The following is a 20418-nucleotide window of genomic DNA, read 5'->3' on the forward strand; positions in this document are numbered from 1 at the left end:
ATTTGATATGCCAAAAACAGTAAGAACAAGTCTCACAATGGAGACGTTACTGGTGCCCACTCTAGCAAATCGATGAACAATGGGAGGACAGTGATACAGTGCTACAGACAGTTATGGGTAGGCAGCAGAGTGCAGAAGTACAGGCAGCAAATTCCAACAGATATTTTGAAAGACCCTCTGAACAGCAGTATCCCTAGTTCTATGCAAAATGAAGATTAGCGTTTCCCTCTGGAGACAATTAACAAATGAATGGTCTGATAAGACATAATGAAGAAATATTATAACTTAAAATCCCTTTTGTTGACTGTTCTATGCACAAGGAGCCCAAGAAGGAGCACCTCAGAGCAGAGCTTATATCATTAGCTTCTTTTGTTTTGTAATAAGCTCTGTAAAGTTAAAACATTGCTAGGTCTGGCCTGAAAAGGGACACTAAATATTTACTCTTTCTTTTTTGTTCTTTGCTTTTTTTGGTGGGGGGGGGGCAGGGATCACACCCAGCCATGCTCAGGGGTTACTCCTGGCTCTGTATTCAGAAATTACTCCTGGCAGTGCTTGGGAACCATATGGAATGCCAGAGATCGAACCTGGGTCGTCCGCATGTAAGGCAAATGCCCTACTGTCTGTACTATCTCTCCGGCCCCAGTATTTATCAATACCAATAAAATATGCTAGAATTTTCATACATGGGGATGGAGCTATAGCACAGCGGGTAGGGTTGCACGCGGCCGACCCGGGTTCAATTCCCAGCATCCCATATGACCTCCCGAGCACCACCAGGAGTAATTCCTGAGTGCATGAGCCAGGAGTAACCCCTGAGCATCGCCAGATGTGATCCCCCCCACCAAAACATAGAATTTTCATACAGATTGCACTAAATTTCTAGACCAATTTTGACATAACTTGATATTTTTTTAAGGTTTAATATATATATATATATATATATATATATATATATTTTATGTATCACCGTGAGGTACAATTACAGACTTACAAACTTTTGTGCTTGCATTTCATCACAGGCCCTACGCATACTTGGCATGTGTTCTACTACTAATAACTCTTCTTGTTTGTAGCATTTTAAAAATATATCTACTTTACTTTTGGTGGAGAAAATGAATGACAGAAACATTTGGAAAAAGAAAATGTTTTCTTGTAATAAGTAAAAGAACTTATACTTTTAAGGACTACCTCAAAATAAAAAAAAAGCAGGATAAGGGGTAAAAAGCAGTCATCAGTAGTTATCTTATGTTAGGAAGTATCTATTTTTCACTTAATTATCACACAAAAGTCATACTACTTCAGATATCTGCATCACAAAAGTTGGCAATAAAAACTTCTTTTTTTAGTTTGCTTTGTACTATATAATGATTATTTTTATTTGTTCTTGAGTTAGGCCTTGGAGCCTATTCCTTCTAACTTGTCAGCTTCTGTATAGAAAATGTGCTGTAATATTTTTTTTAAATTTTATTGCATCACCGTGAGATAGTTACAAGTTTTTATGTTTGGGTTACAATCACACAATGATCAAACACCCATCCCTCCACTAGTGCACATTCCCCACCACCAATATCCCCGGTATACCCCCTTTTCCCACCCTCCCCCTGCCTCTATGGCAAACATGATTCCCCATAATCTCTCTCTACTTTTGGGCATTATGGTTTGCAATACAGACACGAGAGGTCATCATATTTGGTCCTTTATCTACTGTCTGCACTGTGCTGTAAATTCTTATTCAGACTGTGGTGCAGTCTGATAAGCTCAGTTTATGGTGATAGAGTTTTATAGCTGACAAAGCTTTAAAAGAGAGTTAAGATCTATTTGTGGCTTTTTTGGGTTTTCTTGATGAAGCAAGATTGTTTTTACTGAAGCTTATTTAGAAAGATGTGACAGGAGAGAGAAGGATAAGTGTATGTTCAAGAGAGAACACTGTCTTCTTTGGAGTAGAAATAGGCAAAAAACATTGAAACAAGCAAGCGAGAACATAGGCTTCAAGACCAAGCCTAAGATCTATTTCTTGCTTGAGCGGGCCCAGTAACGTCTCCATTGGAGACTTTGTTGTTACTGTGTCTGGCATATCGAATACTCTCGGTAGCTTGCCGGGCTCTCCGAGAGGGGTGGAGGAATCGAACTCGGGTCGGCCATGTTGGCCGCTTGTAAGGCGAACGCCCTACCCGCTGTGCTATCACTCCAGCATTTCTTATAGAATAAAAACTCAAGATTAACTGATGCAGTCCTCTTTGTTAATGCTCTTTTGTTTCCTTCAAAACAGGTCATTAGATGATTGAATTATTGAATTTATTTTTTAAACTGACTAATTTCTGGGTTTCCTTTACTTTGCACTGTAATTTTCTTTGCTGCATATTTAGCTTTCCATTACCTACAATTTGATCCTTTTGTTTTACATTTTCCAGATCCGAATTACTCAGTCCACTATAACCAGAAATGTCCGATTTATTAAAAACCTCAGTGTGAATATCTGCTATGACCTATTGCATTTGAGATAAATTTTCATAGTGGATTTCAGATAATTTTAAGAGGCATAATTTTATGAAGTAAATGATAGGAGTAAAGCGTTTCTGTAAGATTTCACCAACTTCAAAAAATAGAAATCCCAAACTAGTTATGATAGACAACTGAAACAAATTCTATATGAATTGTATAAATTGTGTAATTATCTCCTTTCTTTTAAACAGTATCCAAGGATGTATATGTTAATTATCTCCCCTGTCCTAGTTTTAGTTATTGGTAAGTAATTAAATATAGATTAATTGCAATAAAATAACTTTATGATACTTTTTAATCTTTAAGATGAGATCATTTATTGTATTTCCATGGGAATTGAGCATAGAATAAATATACATTAAATAAGCATATTGTTAAAATTAATTTCATTTAATTTTCTTAAATTTAACATGTTTGTATTCTATTAACATTCAAGAATTTTGAAAAAGATACATATAGTTATGTACCTGTTCTTAGTATGTTTTTTATTTCCGTAACAAAAGCTCTCATTTTACTATTTTAATAACAAGGGTTAACATATTTGGTAGTGAGCAAAGAGTTGTGTCATATGTTTGAAAAAATTACTGCTCAGCAAGGAATCCACTTTTGTTTTTAAAATTCTTTGTTTTAAAACACTCAATTTCGTTTTAAAAATCCTGTGAGGGGCTGAAGAGGCAGTGCAAAGGATCAGGTGATTTTCTTGCATGCAGCCAATCTGGCTGGATCCCCGTCACCACATGACCACCCCCAAGAATTGTCAGGTGCAGTCCTCAGGCACCTCAGCACTTTTGGAGGTGACCTTGGAGGTCATCTGAGCTTCCTAGGGGTGGACTGAATAATCTCTGGCACTGCAGAGTTTTGACAATAATGCATTCTTGGGTCTTGGAGTTGAATCACTGGTCAGGTTTGTTCTCCAAGAATCACCTGGAGGAGACCCTGGGCCACTGAGGCACTGCTTAGGAGAATCGCTAAATAATTAATTATTTGGAAAAATAAGACTTTATTTAAATAACTGGAAACATACATAGTTAGAAAATTAATTGAATTTTACTAAAAATTATAAAGATCCTTCATCACAGAGTACCATGATACTTTAAATATTATTTTCAATAATATTAATAATTTCATGGTAAACTTGATTAAAAACATCTAACCCAAACAAAAAGTCTAGATGGTTGTAGGAAGAAATAGTTTTATGGTAAATGTGGTATTGAATTTGAGAAAGCAAAATTTGAACGTCTTCAGGATCAGCCAACAAGTCATTTCCACCACTCCAAGTTGCAGTTTGTACACTCATCTTTGTTACGTCATAAAATGGAGCAGTTTCCTAAATAAAAATAAGTAAAAATAAGAGTTTTCACAGGGAATGACACATAGAAGATTCTATTAATTTTTATATGATAAATATGATAATTTTTAAATAATATGAATCTGGGCTAGAGCGATAGCACAGTGGTAGGGCGTTTGCCTTGCACGCAGCCAACATGGCCTGCTCGAATTCGATTCCTCCGCCCCTCTCGGAGAGCCCGGCAAGCTACCGAGAGTATCTCGCCCGCACGGCAGAGCCTGGCAAGCTACCCGTGATGGATTCAATATGCCAAACACAATAACAACAAGTCTCACGAAGGAGATGTTACTGGGCCCGCTCGAGCAAATCAATGAACAACGGGAGGACCGTGACTGTGAATATGAATCTAGGATAATTATTACCGTGGAAGCAAAGACTATGGAAGAATAGACAATAAATAGAAATGAAATAAAAATTAAAGTTAAAGTGTTATCTAAATCTGAATATTCAAAGCTTTCAAAGAGATTATTTAAGTGTTATTCATAAAGCATTGATCGAAGTGTCTTAAACAAACATTTCTGTGATTGTGTGACTTTTTCTTTTCTTTCTTTCTTTTTTTCTTTTTGAGTCACATTCAGTCGTGCTCAGGGGTTACTCCTGGCTCTGCATTCAGGAATTACTCCTGGTGGTGCTTGGGGCACCATATGGGATGCTGGGGATCAAACCTGGGTCGGCCGTACAAGGCAAATGCCCTACCCGCTGTACTATTACTCTGGCCCCTTATTGTGTAACTTTAATATGCTTTTTGGGTCTTTTAAAGGGTGGGTTTTGAATCTTACAGAGATTGCTCTTGTAATTACTTCAGGGAGTACTCTTGTTTCTGTACTCAGGGATCACTCCTGGAATTGTCTGGGGGAATCATAGCAGTGCTGGAGACTGAACTAGGGTCAGCTGCTGCTTGCAAGACAAATTTCTTATGCCTGTACTATCTCTCTGTCTCAACTCTTAATGTTTACTAATGATTAATGTTGACAATCGAGGTCAAAATTGTAATGACAATGTAAAAACTATGTAGAGGCAGATGAGTTTTAATACTTAAAGACTTCTTGTTATAATTTCATACATTTTTCAATCTTAACTTTATAGCTAACTTTTTCCTCTAGTTATTGCATGCATTTCTTTTATCTTCCCAGACACAATTAGGGTCAAGAGCTATATTGTGCCTTTTATTTCTTATTTAAACAAGCCCAGGAGTATTATAAGCATACTGTTATCTTCTAAACACAATATTTATCCTGTTGAAAAATGATTATTCTATTATCTGATAATTTTTCTAGGACTATCCAAGACAATTGCTGTTCAATTACATAAGAAACATGGGAAAGTTAGTTTGGTTGACTATGAGGGAAGGGATAGAAGTCAACAGGGTCTTCATCTGCTGGTCCTTCTCATGGTGTTACAATATTCTTGGGCTTTAAAGAGGAGCCTTTATTTACAGCAAAATCACTTAAGCTAACCAAGAGAATAACTTTAGTTTAAACATATGTGTGTACCTGATTATAATGAATCATATTCTGATCAGGACTTCCCCAGTCATAGGCTTTCAACTGAGTAGAATTTAAAAGCTGAAAGATAAATGAAAACAACCAAGTTTATTTGTTTATTATAGCAGTCACAAGTTAGGACATGTAGCACATATAATATCTTTGCGGTTGGTCTGCAGGTATGTGAAGGTAGGTTTCTTTGCTCTTCCCCATTTTTGGATATAATAAGAAATAAAAGAAGTAATAGAGGAATCTATAGAATAGGATTCTATCATCTTTATATAAACTAGGTATCTCTTTTGGGTTTGTTTTGTTTTGTTGGGCCACACCTGGTGATACTCTGGGGTTATTCCTGACTGTGCACCCAGGTATTACTTCTGGCCATGCTTAGAGTAATTTACCCACACACAGCCTCTGACTATCCAAAGGGGGACCTGTGTGCTTCGAGGCAATATCAGGGGAACCCAGAAGTCCTTGGCTTCATCAACAAAGGTCAAGAATTCATGTCCTGGACTAAGACCAAGAGGATATTTCACTATCTGCTTTTGCTTTAAACAACAGGATTCTTTAATGTAACCCAGAAGCCATCCTTTGCTTCCTTCACAACCTCATAACCATTATTTACTTCAACCACAATGGCCTTTTGGGTGCATATCTTGAAAATACTCCTAACTAAGGAAATTTCCTTACAAAGGAAACTTCAACTCCTTTAAATCTCTCAGATGTCACCATTTCATTGATGAGTGATCTTAACTCTAATACTATAACTCACCATGCAACATGCCTAATCTCTTTTCCTTGATATTTTTCCCTCTGTGGTCACCAGTCTTATAGTCTCTAAATAATTTAATTATTTGTTGTGCTTATATATCTGCTCTTATAACTGTAGTTTAAATGAGATGGGAATATTTATCTTGTTCATAGATATAAGCATGAAATAGAAGAGGGCACACGGAGAGTATTTGATAAATATCATTAAAATAAATGACACAAATGTAAAAATTTTGTAGTTTTTCTGGTCTGTTTATCATCAGAAATAAACTAGTTTTGCGTACCAGCTATATCTGTAAACTTTGACTTTAGAAATAGAGTGTAAACAGTTTAATGAAATTTACTACTGGGTCTCAGAGTTCACAATTCAATATAAGACAAAGTGAGAATTAGACATCAAGAAAACTTATGTTAGTTATGTTTTTTTTTCAGGTAAGCTTTGCTTTCTTTAACTTTGGATATTTACTGTTGTTTTTCTTTAATCTTTATATATGTACATCGAGGTAACTGATTCACAACACTGTATATGTTTTAAGAATATATTTTCACTCCTCACTTTGAATCTTTGTGCAAGTCAAGTGAGAAACTTGGCTTAAATGATACTTCATTTAGGAGCTGGAGAGATAGTACAGAGGGTAGGGCACTTAACTTGCACCAGCCAACCCAGGTTTGATCCCTAGCATCTCAGATGGTTCTTCAAGCATGTCCAGGAGTAATTCTGAGTGTATAGCCAGGAGTAACCCCAGAGTGTTGCTGGGTGTGGACCAAAACAAAACCAAACCAAAAGAGATACCTAGTTTATTGTTCCAAATTAACATATTCTCATTTAAAAATCTGCCTCATAGGCATTTGGAGGAGTGGGAGGGGGGTTATACTGGGGTTCTTGGTGGTGAAAAATGAGTACTGGTGAAGGAAAGGTGTTTGATCATTGTATGACCGAGACTTAAACCTCAAAGCTTAGTAACTGTTCCCACAGTGATTCAATAAATAAATACAAAAAGAAAAAATAAATAAAATTAAAAAAATTAAGGTGGAGTTCATGCCCAATTCAATCAGCTAATCAGTGGCTGAATAAATAGCAGTACTCCTACAAAAAAAAATACAAAAACAAAAAAATATATAATAATTAATTACTAAACACATTAATAATTAAACACATATAATAATATGGGAGCTGGAGTGATAGCACAGCGGTAGGGTGTTTGCCTTGCACACAGCCAACATGGCCGACCCGAGTTCGATTCCTCTGCCCCTCTCGGAGAGCCCAGCAAGCTACCGAGAGTATCTCGCCCACACAGTAAAGCCTGGCAAGCTACCCATGACGAATTCAATATGCCAAACACAGTAACAACAAGTCTCACAAAGTTACTGGGCCCACTCGAGCAAATTGATGAACAATGGGAGGACAGTGCTACAGCGCTATTTAATTATGATTATAATGTTCACACATTTTTAAATTAAAAATGTTACATATACAACGGGGCTGGAGCAATAGCACAGCGGGTAGGGCATTTGCCTTGCATGTGACCGACATGGATTCGATTCCTGTGTCCCTCTCAGAGAGCCCGGCAGGCTCCCCTTGGCGTATTCGATATGCCAAAAATAGTAACAACAAATCTCACAATGGAGATGGTACTGGTGCCTGCTCAAGCAAATCAATGAACAACGGGAGGAAAGTGCTACAGTGACATACACAACACATACACAACATATATGTGACAATTTTATATTTACCATTCTGGCACATGATCCCTAGAATGATGAGTTGAGAGGAGAGGAGATGAATTATGAAATTTTAGGTACAATTATACTGAAAGGCACTTTAAAAGTTATACCTGACTCCAGTGGAGAATATTTTGAACAGATGTTCCTCCTGGGTTTTGGGTCATATATACATCCATACGACTCTGGGTTTAAAAATAAGTTGTATAATTTCCATTACCTTTGATATCAATTTATCCTGATATGATCTTTAATATTTATATATAACTTTTAAATAAATTAAATTAAGGTTTAATAGTTTATTGATTAGAAATAAAATATTTAAATACCTAAGTGATATATCAATGTACTTATTAAACGCACACTTTTGCATTAATGTAGAAATTATTGTTTAATTTCTAAATAATGTTTCATATCACCTCATACTGAAGAAAAAGTGATTGAATACATATATCCACAACTATCTCTTTGAAGGGCTGGAGTGATAGGACAGTGGGTAGGGCGTTTGCCTTGCATAGAGTCGACCTGAGTTCAATTCCTTCGCCCCTCTCGGAGAGCCTGGCAAGCTACCAAGAGTATCTCGCCGGCACGGCAAAGTCTGGCAAGCTACCCGTGACATATTCGATATGCCTAACACAGTAACAACAAGTCTCACAATGGAGACGTTACTGGGCCCGCTCAAACAAATCAATGAACAACGGGAGGACAGTGACAGTGACGTCTTTGAAAATATGAAAAAACTGACGAGAGAAACTGCCATGATAAAACATACTTGATTAACACAGAAATAAAAAATGAGTAATGAACAGAAGCAGGAGACAACTAAAAAACACAGCAGCATGATAGTATTAATCTAATAAAAATGATCAGTAATAATATAAACTTATTAAAAATTCCAGTTAAAAACATATTTCCCAGATAAAAAGATGAAATGTTGACTTGTGCAAAGACAGAAAGAATTCCAGGAGATAATGCTAAGCAAAATTACTTAGAAAGGAAGAAGACAAACAATGGATAATCTCATCTATATGTGGGATAAAAAGAACAAAAGCAAGTGAATAGAATAAGCCAAGAAAAAAGAAATCCTTGATCTCTGAGTGTAGACCTGAGGTTATCAGAGTGGGAGGGGATAAAAGAAGGGAGAGAGTTTAATTTTACATAACCCGGTGATATTGATTCTTTGGTGGTAGTTGTGGATAGTCACATGTTTCGAAAGTTGTTTTTGTACCCCTAAAATATATGAACCCTATAAACCAAAGTTATTCAAAAACAAGCTTATTTTAAACTGCAGAAAATTAAGTTTAAAAAAAATGAAATATAAGTAGTTTTCATATACTTCTGGTTTCAAAAGTAGCAAAATTAAATTCAATTTGTTTCTAAACTAGCAAAATAAATTTCAAATAAAACTTTTTCTCACCATATTTAAGTTGTTCGTATGATTTCCACTCATCATAAACAAAATATTACGGCACATTCCACCAAAAATCTTTAGTGGACATAAGGCTGAACCAAGAAATCTTTTAAATGGACTGTTAGGCAAAAACTCTTTCTTGTGAGAAATACCCTGCAAAATAAATTTATATCATATCTATATTTGGAAGGTAAAGAATTATTATTGAGCTCACTATGTTCACAACCAAATGCAATATCCTAAGAGTTTAAAACACGTAAATTACACACAAAACTTGAAGCAAGATATAGGGTGACTTGTTTATTGGGTTTGCTCTCACACTGAGATAGTTGAGGCTATCATGAACATATATTATTTCTTTCAGAAACAAATAGAGAATCTAAGAGAATCTATTGTAAAAAATTTAATGTATACATGCTGCTGTCTGAATAGTCAGAACTTTGTTTTTAACTTAAAATAATTTATTAAAGTAACACTGCATTTTAGTGCTGTATAACTTTAGATATTAATAATTATTCATCACATACATATATATATAATAACACTCTCTTGCCATTAAAAGTCCAAATCCAAACACAAAAGTTCAATTCCATTTTTTACCATATAATTTAGTTTGCTTACTAGATTTACTTTCCTCTTTCCTCTGATAGTCACTAATTTGAATATATTGTATTTTTAAACCACAGTATAATTCTCCTTGGAGTTATCTGTCACATAAAATAAAATAACATACCAGGATGAGTGTTTTCAACTTGTATGCAGTTTTAATTATTGGGATTTTTATGTATTTAATGGAAAAAACTGGTGCCAAGGCAAAAAAAACTTTGATTTTTTCAGCAATTTTTGGCATTGTTGAAAATGTTATAAAAGCTGAAAGAAAACAAAGGTGCAAATTAACTATTTTAGAGCAATTACTAGCATGTGAAAAATGACATCATGGTTAATAAAAGTTCATTGGGTTCTGAAAAATTAATTTATTAATTTGTTTTTATTCACTTATCAAACATAACCCAATTTTATTGATAATCTGGTATGAGACATACATATTTATTTTGGGTTTGTTTTGTTCTAGGGTGATCATGACTATACCAGTGGTACTCAAGGCCTATTCCTGGCTTTATGCTCAGAAGTTACCCTAAGTAGTGCTCTGGCAGCCAGGTGCTGTGCCAGGGATCTAAGTGGGGACAGTAACATGCAAGGCAAGCACCATACAGTCTCTCACTGGCCCCTGATACATACATATCAATTACAACATAAACATGATTGCTTGGATTTAAAACAAATGTATTTAGCTAGAGAAAAAATACAGCTGAGGGGCTGGAGCAATAGCACAGTGGGTAGGGCATTGACCTTGCACACGGCCTTACCCAGGTTCAATTCCCAGCATCCCATATGGTTCCCTGAGCACCACCAGGGGTAATTCCTGAGTGCAGAGCCAGGAGTGATCCCTGTGCATCGCTGGGTGTGACCCAAAAAGCAAAAAAAAAAAAAAAATACAGCTGATATGGCACTAGCTTTGCACATGCTGACCAGGTTTGATCCCTGGCAAAATATGTGGTCCCCTGAGCACTCCTAGTAGTGATCCCTGATTACAGAGCCAGGAGTAAGCCCTGAGTGTCACCAAGTATGGCCTCCCAAACAAACAAACAAGTGTATAGACTATGAATGATAATAATTAAGCAACAAATCAGTTTGATAATATAGTAGATTAACAAACTAAAAGAAATGTTCAACATTTATACTACTGACAACATAAAAATGAGGTAAGTGAATATTTTTTAGAGATGAATTTTAATCTTTAGGTAAAAATTCAAAAAAATTAAAGTTGTTTTTATAAATTCTAGTGTATTTTAAAGCTACGCTTACCCTCATTTATATAACAAATGGTAAAATACACCTTTTTGACATGTTAATAAACTTATTTTACACACACATCTTCTTCATTTTGGTTTCTATTATAAAATGACCTGTACTGCCTTTCACAGTAGAAACAAGTTTGAGAATTTATGAAAAACTCTGGAACTTTTTTTCCTTCAGAAAATTTTTCTACATTAGAGGCATTATTGTTATGTGAACTGGGAAAGAACCAGAAATCTTCTTTGTTAATCTTAAAATATAGTTTCGCTTTCCTTATTTTGTGTGGTTTTAAATTTAATACACCCTAAAGGCAAAAATGTATGTAACATTTCCAAGCCTCTTGCTTATAAGCCTGTTATATTTCAAAAAAATAATTATGAACATTATATTTGTATAATGAATGATAGCTATAATTTTGCCTTTCTTTTAAGATGGATATTTTTTTTGCATTGGGGAAAAAATGAAACAACAAACAACCTTGTTTATATAGTCAACACTTAGTAACTAGAAATGAGTGTCTAATTAATAAAGAATGTAAGCCCCCAAAACTGCTATACCCTGTCTCAATTTTGTTATGGGGATTAAAAAAGGCTCTTACCTGTTGGTAAGGTCTAGAAATGTACCCACAACTCAATAAATCTGTCTTAACTTTAAAAAACTTTAAAAGATAATTAAGGGATATTAGTAATATTTTTCTTAACATACCTATAGTTGTGCCTTGTGAATGGCCTATGTAAAATATTTCTTCTTGCTTTGTGTGGTTCACAATAAAATTAATGGAGGCTGGAATGTCATATTTAGCCATCTCATCAAAACTACAAAAGGAAAATAAAAATTTGTTTTCTACTAAAGTAATATATGTATTTGAAGATGATGAATAGAAAAAGAAATAATTTTAACCCTCATTGAGCATTATCAAGTTCTGTAGTATAATATCTCAACTGAATAAAGAGTTATGAGGGAACAAAATTACAAGGAAATAAGACAGCCGCTATTAGTTTTATAAAAAGGGTATTTATATATTCTAAAAGATGAAAGGAAAACTGGATTATAGGTGGAAGAAGAGTTCAAGTAAAGATGGGGTTTAGTCAATTAAGCCTACTACTAAGAAATAAATGAGCTTTAAATTAAGCAAGCACTCATAACTACCAGACCAATATTTATATAAATTTGATATAAAGCCTCTTTCCACATGCTCGGGCCAAGCCTCACGCATGAGTGAAGTCCCATAGAACCCAGGTAATGCGGAACTTTGTGACCTTGGACTCTGGGCTCAATGGGACTAGGGAGCAGAGATCCTCTGCCTGCGTCCCCGAAAGATGACACCATAAGCCACCTCCTTCTGGTGCCAGATAATTCTTCATTGGGCACCCTGCAGAACTCACGGCTGCTTGTCCTGGAAGGGAGCATAAAAGGAGGCCCCCATAATCATGTCACTAGACTCTGCACCAGGCTGTTTTCACTCTGGATGCCCCAGAGGGGGGCGGGTGAGAGCCCTCCCCACCACAAGGGACCCAGCCCTGTCAGCTGACCTCCACTACCCAACCGCCACCACGCTCCAGGCCACTTTCCACATGTTCAGGCCGAGCCTCATGCGTCAGTGAACATATTCCTGGAAACATCATCAGACACTCTCTACCCATTTTCCATAATTATCACTCCATATTGATGGGGTTCAGACAGTAGGCAACAAATCATATATATATCCACGAATATATATATATATATATATATATATATATATATATTTTGGGCTGGCGCAATAGCACAGCGGTAGGGCATTTGCCTTGCACGCAGCCAACATGGCTGACGTGAGTTCATTCCTCCGCCCCTCTCGGAGAGCCCAGCAAGCTACCGAGAGTATCTCGCCCGCACGGCAGAGCCTGGCAAGCTACCCGTGATGTATTCAATATGCCAAGCACAGTAACAACAAAGTCTCCAATGGAGACGTTACTGGGCCCGCTCGAGCAAGTCGATGAACAACGGGAGGACAGTGACAGTAATTCACAGTGATAAAAGAAATACATTCAGAATCTTGATGTTATTTGTACCTGAAAGCCCAGAAGTCTTCAGAATTTGTTTTTAGGTACAAGTGTTTCTTGGACCAGGTAGTTCCTCTGCTATTCCCCATCCATACGTCATAACCAGCATCTGCCAGAATAAAGCCCAGGCTGTTGTTGGGTAAATTAGAAATCCAGCTGCTGGCAGATGTAAACAACCCATGTTGCAAGTATACAACAAGTCGCTCAGCTGGGGAGAAATAAACAAAGTAGGTAAAATTCTTATCTGAAGTACAATCTTTTAATACATGACAATTCAGGGAATTTGAAAAATTCATAAATGGGGTAAATTACTAATGCTTGATCTCACTACATATCAGAGTTGGTTAATGTATAGATTTATGGGTGAAATTTTTTCAAATGACCAAGTAGGTAATAGGTCACAATCACCTTCACTTCACATGTAAATGTGTAAAGTTTCAGGTTATTCAAATGTCTAATAGTACTTTAGGCACTGACAACTTTTAAGTAACATACTCCATAAAACATCCTTTAGATGATTTTCCCATTTTTTAAAATTTTATAAAATAACTGTATAATCACATTTTCTTCAGCCATATTCTTGTAAATCACTTTTAGTCATCTCATGGAATTCCCAGACTTAGTCTTTACTCCAACAGTTTTGAGAATCAACATTTTTTGAATAATGATAATGTAAGATGTGCCCAGAACTGTTTTAAACCCCAAGTTGTCATTCACATGTAATTCATCTACTGTAATGATGCTGATGAAACCCTGCATAGAACCCACTAACTAAAAATGCTCCACATCATTAATCATCAGGGAGATGCAGATCAAAACCACAATGAGATATCACTTCACACCACAGAGACTGGCCCATATCCACAAGAACAAAAGCAACCGGTGCTGGAGCGGATGTGGCCAGAAAGGGACACTCCTTCACTGTTGGTGGGAATGCCGACTGTTCAGCCCTTTTGGAAAACAGTATGGATGATTCTCAAAAAATTAGAAAATGAGCTCCCATTTGACCCAGCAATACCACTCCTGGGAATATATCCCAGAGTGGCAAAAAAGTATAGTCAAAGTGACATCTGCAATTATCTGTTTATTGCAGCACTCTTTACAATAGCCAGAATCTGGAAAAAAACCGGAGTGCCTGAGAACAGATGACTGGTTAAAGAAACTTTGGTACATTTACATGCACAATGGAGTACTATGTAGCTGTTAGAAAAGACGAAGTCATGAAATTTACATACAAGTGGTACTACATGGAAAGTATCATGTTAAGCAAAATGACTCAGAAAGAAAGAGATAGATATAGAAAGATTGCAATCATCTGGGGAATATAAAGTAACAAAATGGGAGACTCACACCCAAGAATGGCCGCGGTTATTTTATTTATTTATTTATTTTTGCTTTTTTGGTCACAGCTGGCATTGCACAACGGTTACTCCTGGCTCATGCACTCAGGAATTACTCCTGATGGTGATCAGGGAACTATATGGGATGCTGGAAATAGAACCCGGGTTGTCCACGTGCAAGGCTAACGCCCTACCTGCTGTGCTATCGCTTCAGCCCCCTTCCCTTTTTTGTAGAGTTTTATTTTAGAGATTTATATATTTTAGATGGGCTGGAGCGATAGCACAGCGGTAGGGCATTTGCTTTGCACATAGCCAGCCCGGCTGAGCCGGGTTCGATTCCTCCACCCCTCTCGGAGAGCCCGACAAGCTACCGAGAGTATCTTGCCCCCACGGCAAAGCCTGGCAAGCTACCCGTGATTTATTCAATATGCCAAACACAGTAACAACAAGTCTCAAAATGGAGAAGTTACTGGGCCCGCTTGAGCAAATGGATGAACAACAGGACAGTGATACAGTGTTATATTTTAGATATTAGTACTTTGTCAGAGGTATAGAGTGAAAGTATTTTCTCTCATTAGGTAGTGTCTTTTAGTTTTAGTTGTGATGTTTTGCAGTGAAGAAACTTTTTAGTTTGATAGAGTTCACAGTGTTGTTTTGCTCATATTTTCATTGACAATAAAGTGTCTATTTCAATGTAGTATCAATAAAGATATCTATGAATTGAGGATCTCTGAAGAAAACAGCACAGAGTCTCCTGCCCCCGCACCTGGATGTCCTCGCTGGGGCCCCTTGGAGGGGAGCGGGTTGAGTTTCCCTCTCCACCTTGAGCAGAGCTCCGGCAGCTGAAGATCTCCAGAACCAGCCACAACCATGCTGAGACCACTCTCCACACGCATGAAGGTACCAGCAGAGGAACAAAGACATACGGGTCCCGGGTCTGATATCTCCAAGCCTGCTCGGATCAGGGCTGAGCATCCTCCACCCAAATCCTCCATCCTCCAGTAGGGAGGGGTCACACCCACCAACTGACCCCCAGTTCCCTGTAATGCATCAACGGCCAAGACCCAGCTCCCGGAAGCACACGGCCACATTTGTGGCTGCGTGACATCTTGTTATCTCATTCTTACTTTGGGCAACCTGGCAGGCTACCGAATGGCAGAGTCTGGCAAACTCCCCGTGGCATACCCAATATGCCAAATACCAGTAACAGTGATGGATCTCATTCTCCTAACCCCGAAAGAGCCTTGAATATGGCATTTTTTTAAATCTCAGGGTTAGGACAAAGGAGACATTACTGGTGCCTGCTCGAGGCAGTCGACGAACAACAGGATGATCGTGATTGTGATCGTGATGAATTGAGGCATCTGTGCAATGTGAGAAGGTAATTTTTCGATTAATTTTAAACCCCTTGTCTTAAACTTGATAAAAATAAATACATAAATTAAGAATTTCTATTCCTCCCACATCACCAATTTATATTGGATTAAATATTACCTGAACTGTTACTGTTGTTTTTCCCATAAGGAATTCTATAAAGGCCAAGGATATAGCCATCTTCAGTTATAACATCATACTTTTCATCTGGATAGCCCCAGTAAGAAATAATTTGACTCTAAGGAAAATAATAAATAGTTTAAATGTTTGCTAAGCAATTAAATTTCTTGTCATTTGTAATCTATTTTGTATTCTCAAGCTTAGGTCTACTATTTTCACTAATTCATTCATAATAAATACTTATACATAATAATAGAATATCTACTGAACATCAATCTAATACACTAGATATTGACAGATTGAAAAAAACCAACCAAACAAAATCAGTTTCTTCAAGAAAATATTTCACTAATTCACCATCAAATTTTTCTGCCCATTGATCACTCATACATTTACATCTTAATTAAATGTGGGTATATTCATGTGCTTGCATATATTTGTATATAATTAATCTTATATCTTATATCTTATATCTTACATCTTATATCTTATATCTTATATCTTATATCTTATATCTTACCGAATGTAGCCTGCCCACACAGCAGAGTCTGGCAAACTCCCTGTGACGTACCCAATATGCCAAATACCAGTAACAATGATGGGTCTCATTCTCCTAAAGAGCCTTGAATATAATCTCAGGGCTAGGATGAAGGAGACGTTACTGAGGCCTGCTCGAGGCAATCGACGATTAACAGAATGATTTGTGATTTTTGTGATTTGTGATATCTTAAATATGTACATATATATGTAAAGAGAGAAATTATAGGCTCTCTATTGAGACATAAATATATATGCTACAGAGAAAGACTAAGACTAACTGAAGGAGATACATTGTACTGTCTAATAGTAGCTGGGGAATATTAATATAATATATTCATATATATTATATAGGTATGGACTGGAGCGATAGCACAGTGGTAGGGTGTTTGCCTTGCACGCAGCCAACATGGCCGACATGAGTTCGATTCCTCCGCCCCTCTCGGAGAGCCTGGCAAGCTACTGAGAGTACCTCGCCTGCACGGCAGAGCCTGGCAAGCTACCCGTGAGGTATTCAATATGCCAAACACAGCAACAACAAGTCTCAAAATGGAGACATTTCTGGGCCCGCTCGAGCAAATCGATGAACAATGGGAGGTCTGTGACCATGATATAGTTATACATTATATTATATATTTATATTATATAATGTATAAATATAATGACTTTATATCTGTTTTAAAAATTGTTTTCCTTTTTTTCTATCCCACGTATCTAATTTTATAGTTCAAAAATTTAAGAGACTAGTTCATTGTTATTGTAAGCAGTTTAGCATTTATTTCTGGATAACTTACAATGTTCATTTTTGCTTCAGGATTCATAGGTCTATGCTTTCGTGAGGCACCGTGTGTAGTCCTAAAAGTTAGGATGAAAGCCATCATCTTGAGAAGGCACCACATTTGATATCTACATATAAAAGAGAGTTGTTAGTATTAAGATTTCAAGGGCCTGAAAGGCAGCAAAGGCCAACCCTTATTTTATTCTCAGTATCATGTATGGTTCCCTGAGCACTGCCAAAAGTGATCCCTGAGCACAGAACAGGAGAAATTTTGAACACTGCTAGATATGACTCCAAAATAGCATTTGAATTCTTTGGGTTTTTTTTTTCTCTTTGGGTCACACCTGGCAATGCACAGGGTGTTACTCCTGTCTCTGCATTCAGGAGTTACGCCTGGCGGTGCTCAGGGGACCATGTGGGTTGCTGGGAATCGAACCTGAGTTGGCTGCGTGCAAGGCAAATGCCCTATCCACTGTGCTATCTCTCCAGCCCCGCATTTGACTTCTTAATTCTGAAATTCGTTGTCCGCTTTCAGATGATAAAACTGAATATCTGAAAATAATAACTTGTCTAAACATATGCAGCATATGATTGGCAGTCAAAATTTATATATTTAGCACTGTTTTCTTCTAAAGTCAATGTTTTTGTTACAGTTCTACTTTGTAGCAGAAATTCCTTCTGAATTTTATGTTATATTTATAACATAGAATTTACCATTTAACCATTATAACTGCTGTACCATTAACTACATCACAATGTGATGTTGCATCATCTCCATCTCTTTCCAGATCTTTGAATTTTTTGTGCATTAAATTAAATTTTTCTCTCTGAAGTCCTTGGTAAGCACCATTCTACTTTGTCAATATGCGTTTCACTATTCCAAGAAATTTGTGTAAGTGCAAATGTAGATTTATCCTTTCTGACTTGTTTATTTCATTTAGTGTGATGTTTTCAATGTTCATCTATGTTGTAACTGTCACTATCACTGTCCTCCCGTTGTTCATCGATTTGCTTGAGCGGGCCTAGTAATGTCTCCATTGGAGACTTCGTTGTTACTGTGTTTGGAATACATCACGGGTAGCTTGCCAGGCTCTGCCGTGTGGGCGAGATACTCTCGGTAGCTTGCCAGGATCTAGTCCGAAAGTAGTGAGTGGTCGCAAGGTCAACCTAAAAGTCAACGTGCAGCAAACTATGTTGTAACATGTGTGAAAATTTCCTTTGATATCATAGATGTATATGCCACATTTTTTAATTCATCTTTTTGGTTACTTTCATTTTTGTGAATAATACTGATTTGGAAGAAACCTAAGGATAAATTAAACTATGGGTAAATTAAAAGTGACCTAAAGGTAAATTAAAAGTGACCTAAAAAGCTAACTTTAACAATACCCAAGTCTCACTTTTCTAAAAAGGATTGGGATGAGAAAAAATCTTCAGTATTCATCTAAGACCAAACAATAATGTTTAAATACAATATATCAAAAAACAAATAGAAAAGAAAAAATTACCTTCTCAGAGTGAGAAATCAATGTCAAAATATACAATTTTATAAAGTCAGAAATTGACCCCTACAGTATGGTAGGTGATTGGTATAAAAAATTTAATAGAAGGAGCTGGAGCTATAGTACAGGGGGAAGGTGTTTGTCTTGCATGGGGAAGACCTGTTTTTGATCCTCAGCACCCCATATGGTCCCTTTAGCAATACCAGGAGTGATTCCTGAGCACAGAGCCAGGAGTAAGCCCTGAGCATAGCAAGGTGTGATCCAAAAAGCCAACCCCCCCCAAAAAACCCCAAAAATTTAATATAAGATTGAGCAGCAGATTGACAGCGGCTGAGGAAAAGATAAAGGAGAGAGAAAACAACTGACACTTGAAAATAGGATGAAAAGAAATGAATGCATACCACAGAACTATGGAATGAGTTCAAGAGGATCAGTATAAAATTTCAGAGTTCCTGAAGAATAGGAAGGCTAATTTTTGTTGTTGTTGTATAATATGTTATTGGTTATATAATTTTATTTTTATTTTTTTATTTAAAATTTTTTATATTATAAAGTAGTTCACAATATTTGATCAGGATGGCTAATTTGACAAAAATAGTTTTAAAAAATCATAGATAAGAATTTCCTAGAGTTGAGGGATAGAGACACCCAGATTCAAGAGGCCGTAAAGGTCTCAGTGAAAATAGATCAAGTAGGAAAACAAGACATATTGTATTCAAAATGACTAAGCCCAAAAACAGAGAAAGAAAGCTGAAAGCATCAAGATCACAAAAGGAACCTATGTACAAAAGAAAACCCATAAAATTATGTACAGCAGATCTATCGAATGAAACTGTGAGTCAGAAGAGTCTGGTGGTGGGAGGAACCTGGGGACATTGGTGGAGGGAGGAGAGACACTGGTAATGGGATTAGTGTTGGAACATTGTATGTCTGAAACCATTCGATTATGAACAACTTTGTTAATCATGATATCTTAATGAGAATTAAAGAAAAACAAAGTTATTATATGGGGGCGGCCCAAGCAGTACTCAGAGGACCACCCCAGCAATTCTCAGACAAGCTGATTAGGTATGATGCTCAGTACTATTGCTCATCATGCTGTGCAACTCATGCCTGGCAGTGCTTTGGCGATACCAGGTACACCAGTGTGCTCTGATGCTATAAGGGATAAAACTCGGGGCCTAGTATATATAAGGCATGTTCATCAGTCCTTGAGTTATTTTCCCAGCTCCAATTTAAAATTATTTCAATGATTTTTTAACTAAATATTCCACTTTTTTTTTACGATGGCAAAGAATTGGAAACCCAACATAATTATAGAATGATCTGATCATTCGTTTTATTGGTAGCAGTTTCAATACTTGAAATTGTCCTGTTCTATAGACTGTAAGGTTTTATAATATGTGAGGTTTAATGATACATAGTAAGAATACAAATAAATAAGATCCATTTTTCACTTATAAAGTTACTAATGAATAATTATAAAAAGTAGGTGAGAAAAGAAAATCTGTATTTATAGATATATTATTAAAAAGTACCTTCAGTTTCTGAGGATGTGAAACTTGATTTCCTTGAAACTATAGTTATCCAGTCATTTTACCCCCTAAGATCTTTCCTATCTTTGAATTTA

General features: G+C 36.6%; 1 protein-coding gene across 1 annotated transcript; it reads right to left on the bottom strand.

Moving 5' to 3' along the window:
- Positions 1 to 3595: 3595 nt before the first annotated feature.
- On the bottom strand, positions 3596 to 17329 carry LIPJ (lipase family member J). The gene is made up of 9 exons (XM_056120924.1): positions 17303 to 17329; positions 15972 to 16089; positions 13147 to 13345; positions 11801 to 11910; positions 9972 to 10108; positions 9245 to 9391; positions 7941 to 8012; positions 5344 to 5415; positions 3596 to 3829 (listed from the first exon to the last, which is right to left on the bottom strand). The coding sequence occupies exons 1-9, from the start codon at positions 17327 to 17329 to the stop codon at positions 3596 to 3598; spliced, it is 1116 nt and encodes a 371-aa protein (XP_055976899.1).
- Positions 17330 to 20418: the final 3089 nt, after the last annotated feature.

The sequence above is a fragment of the Sorex fumeus genome, unplaced genomic scaffold (genome assembly GCF_029834395.1).
Source record: "Sorex fumeus unplaced genomic scaffold, SorFum_2.1 ptg000043l, whole genome shotgun sequence".
Classification (NCBI taxonomy): Eukaryota; Metazoa; Chordata; class Mammalia; order Eulipotyphla; family Soricidae; genus Sorex; species Sorex fumeus.

Coding starts and splice junctions, on each gene's coding strand:
- LIPJ (XM_056120924.1), bottom strand. CDS start 17,329: ATGAATCCTGAAGCAAAAATGAACATT. Junction 10,109..11,800: donor TTCACAAGGCACAACTATAG/GTATGTTAAGAA, acceptor GTTTTCTTTCAG/CTTTTATAACATTTTCAACA. Junction 5,416..7,940: donor ATATTCTCCACTGGAGTCAG/GTATAACTTTTA, acceptor TTTATCTTTCAG/CTTTTAAATTCTACTCAGTT.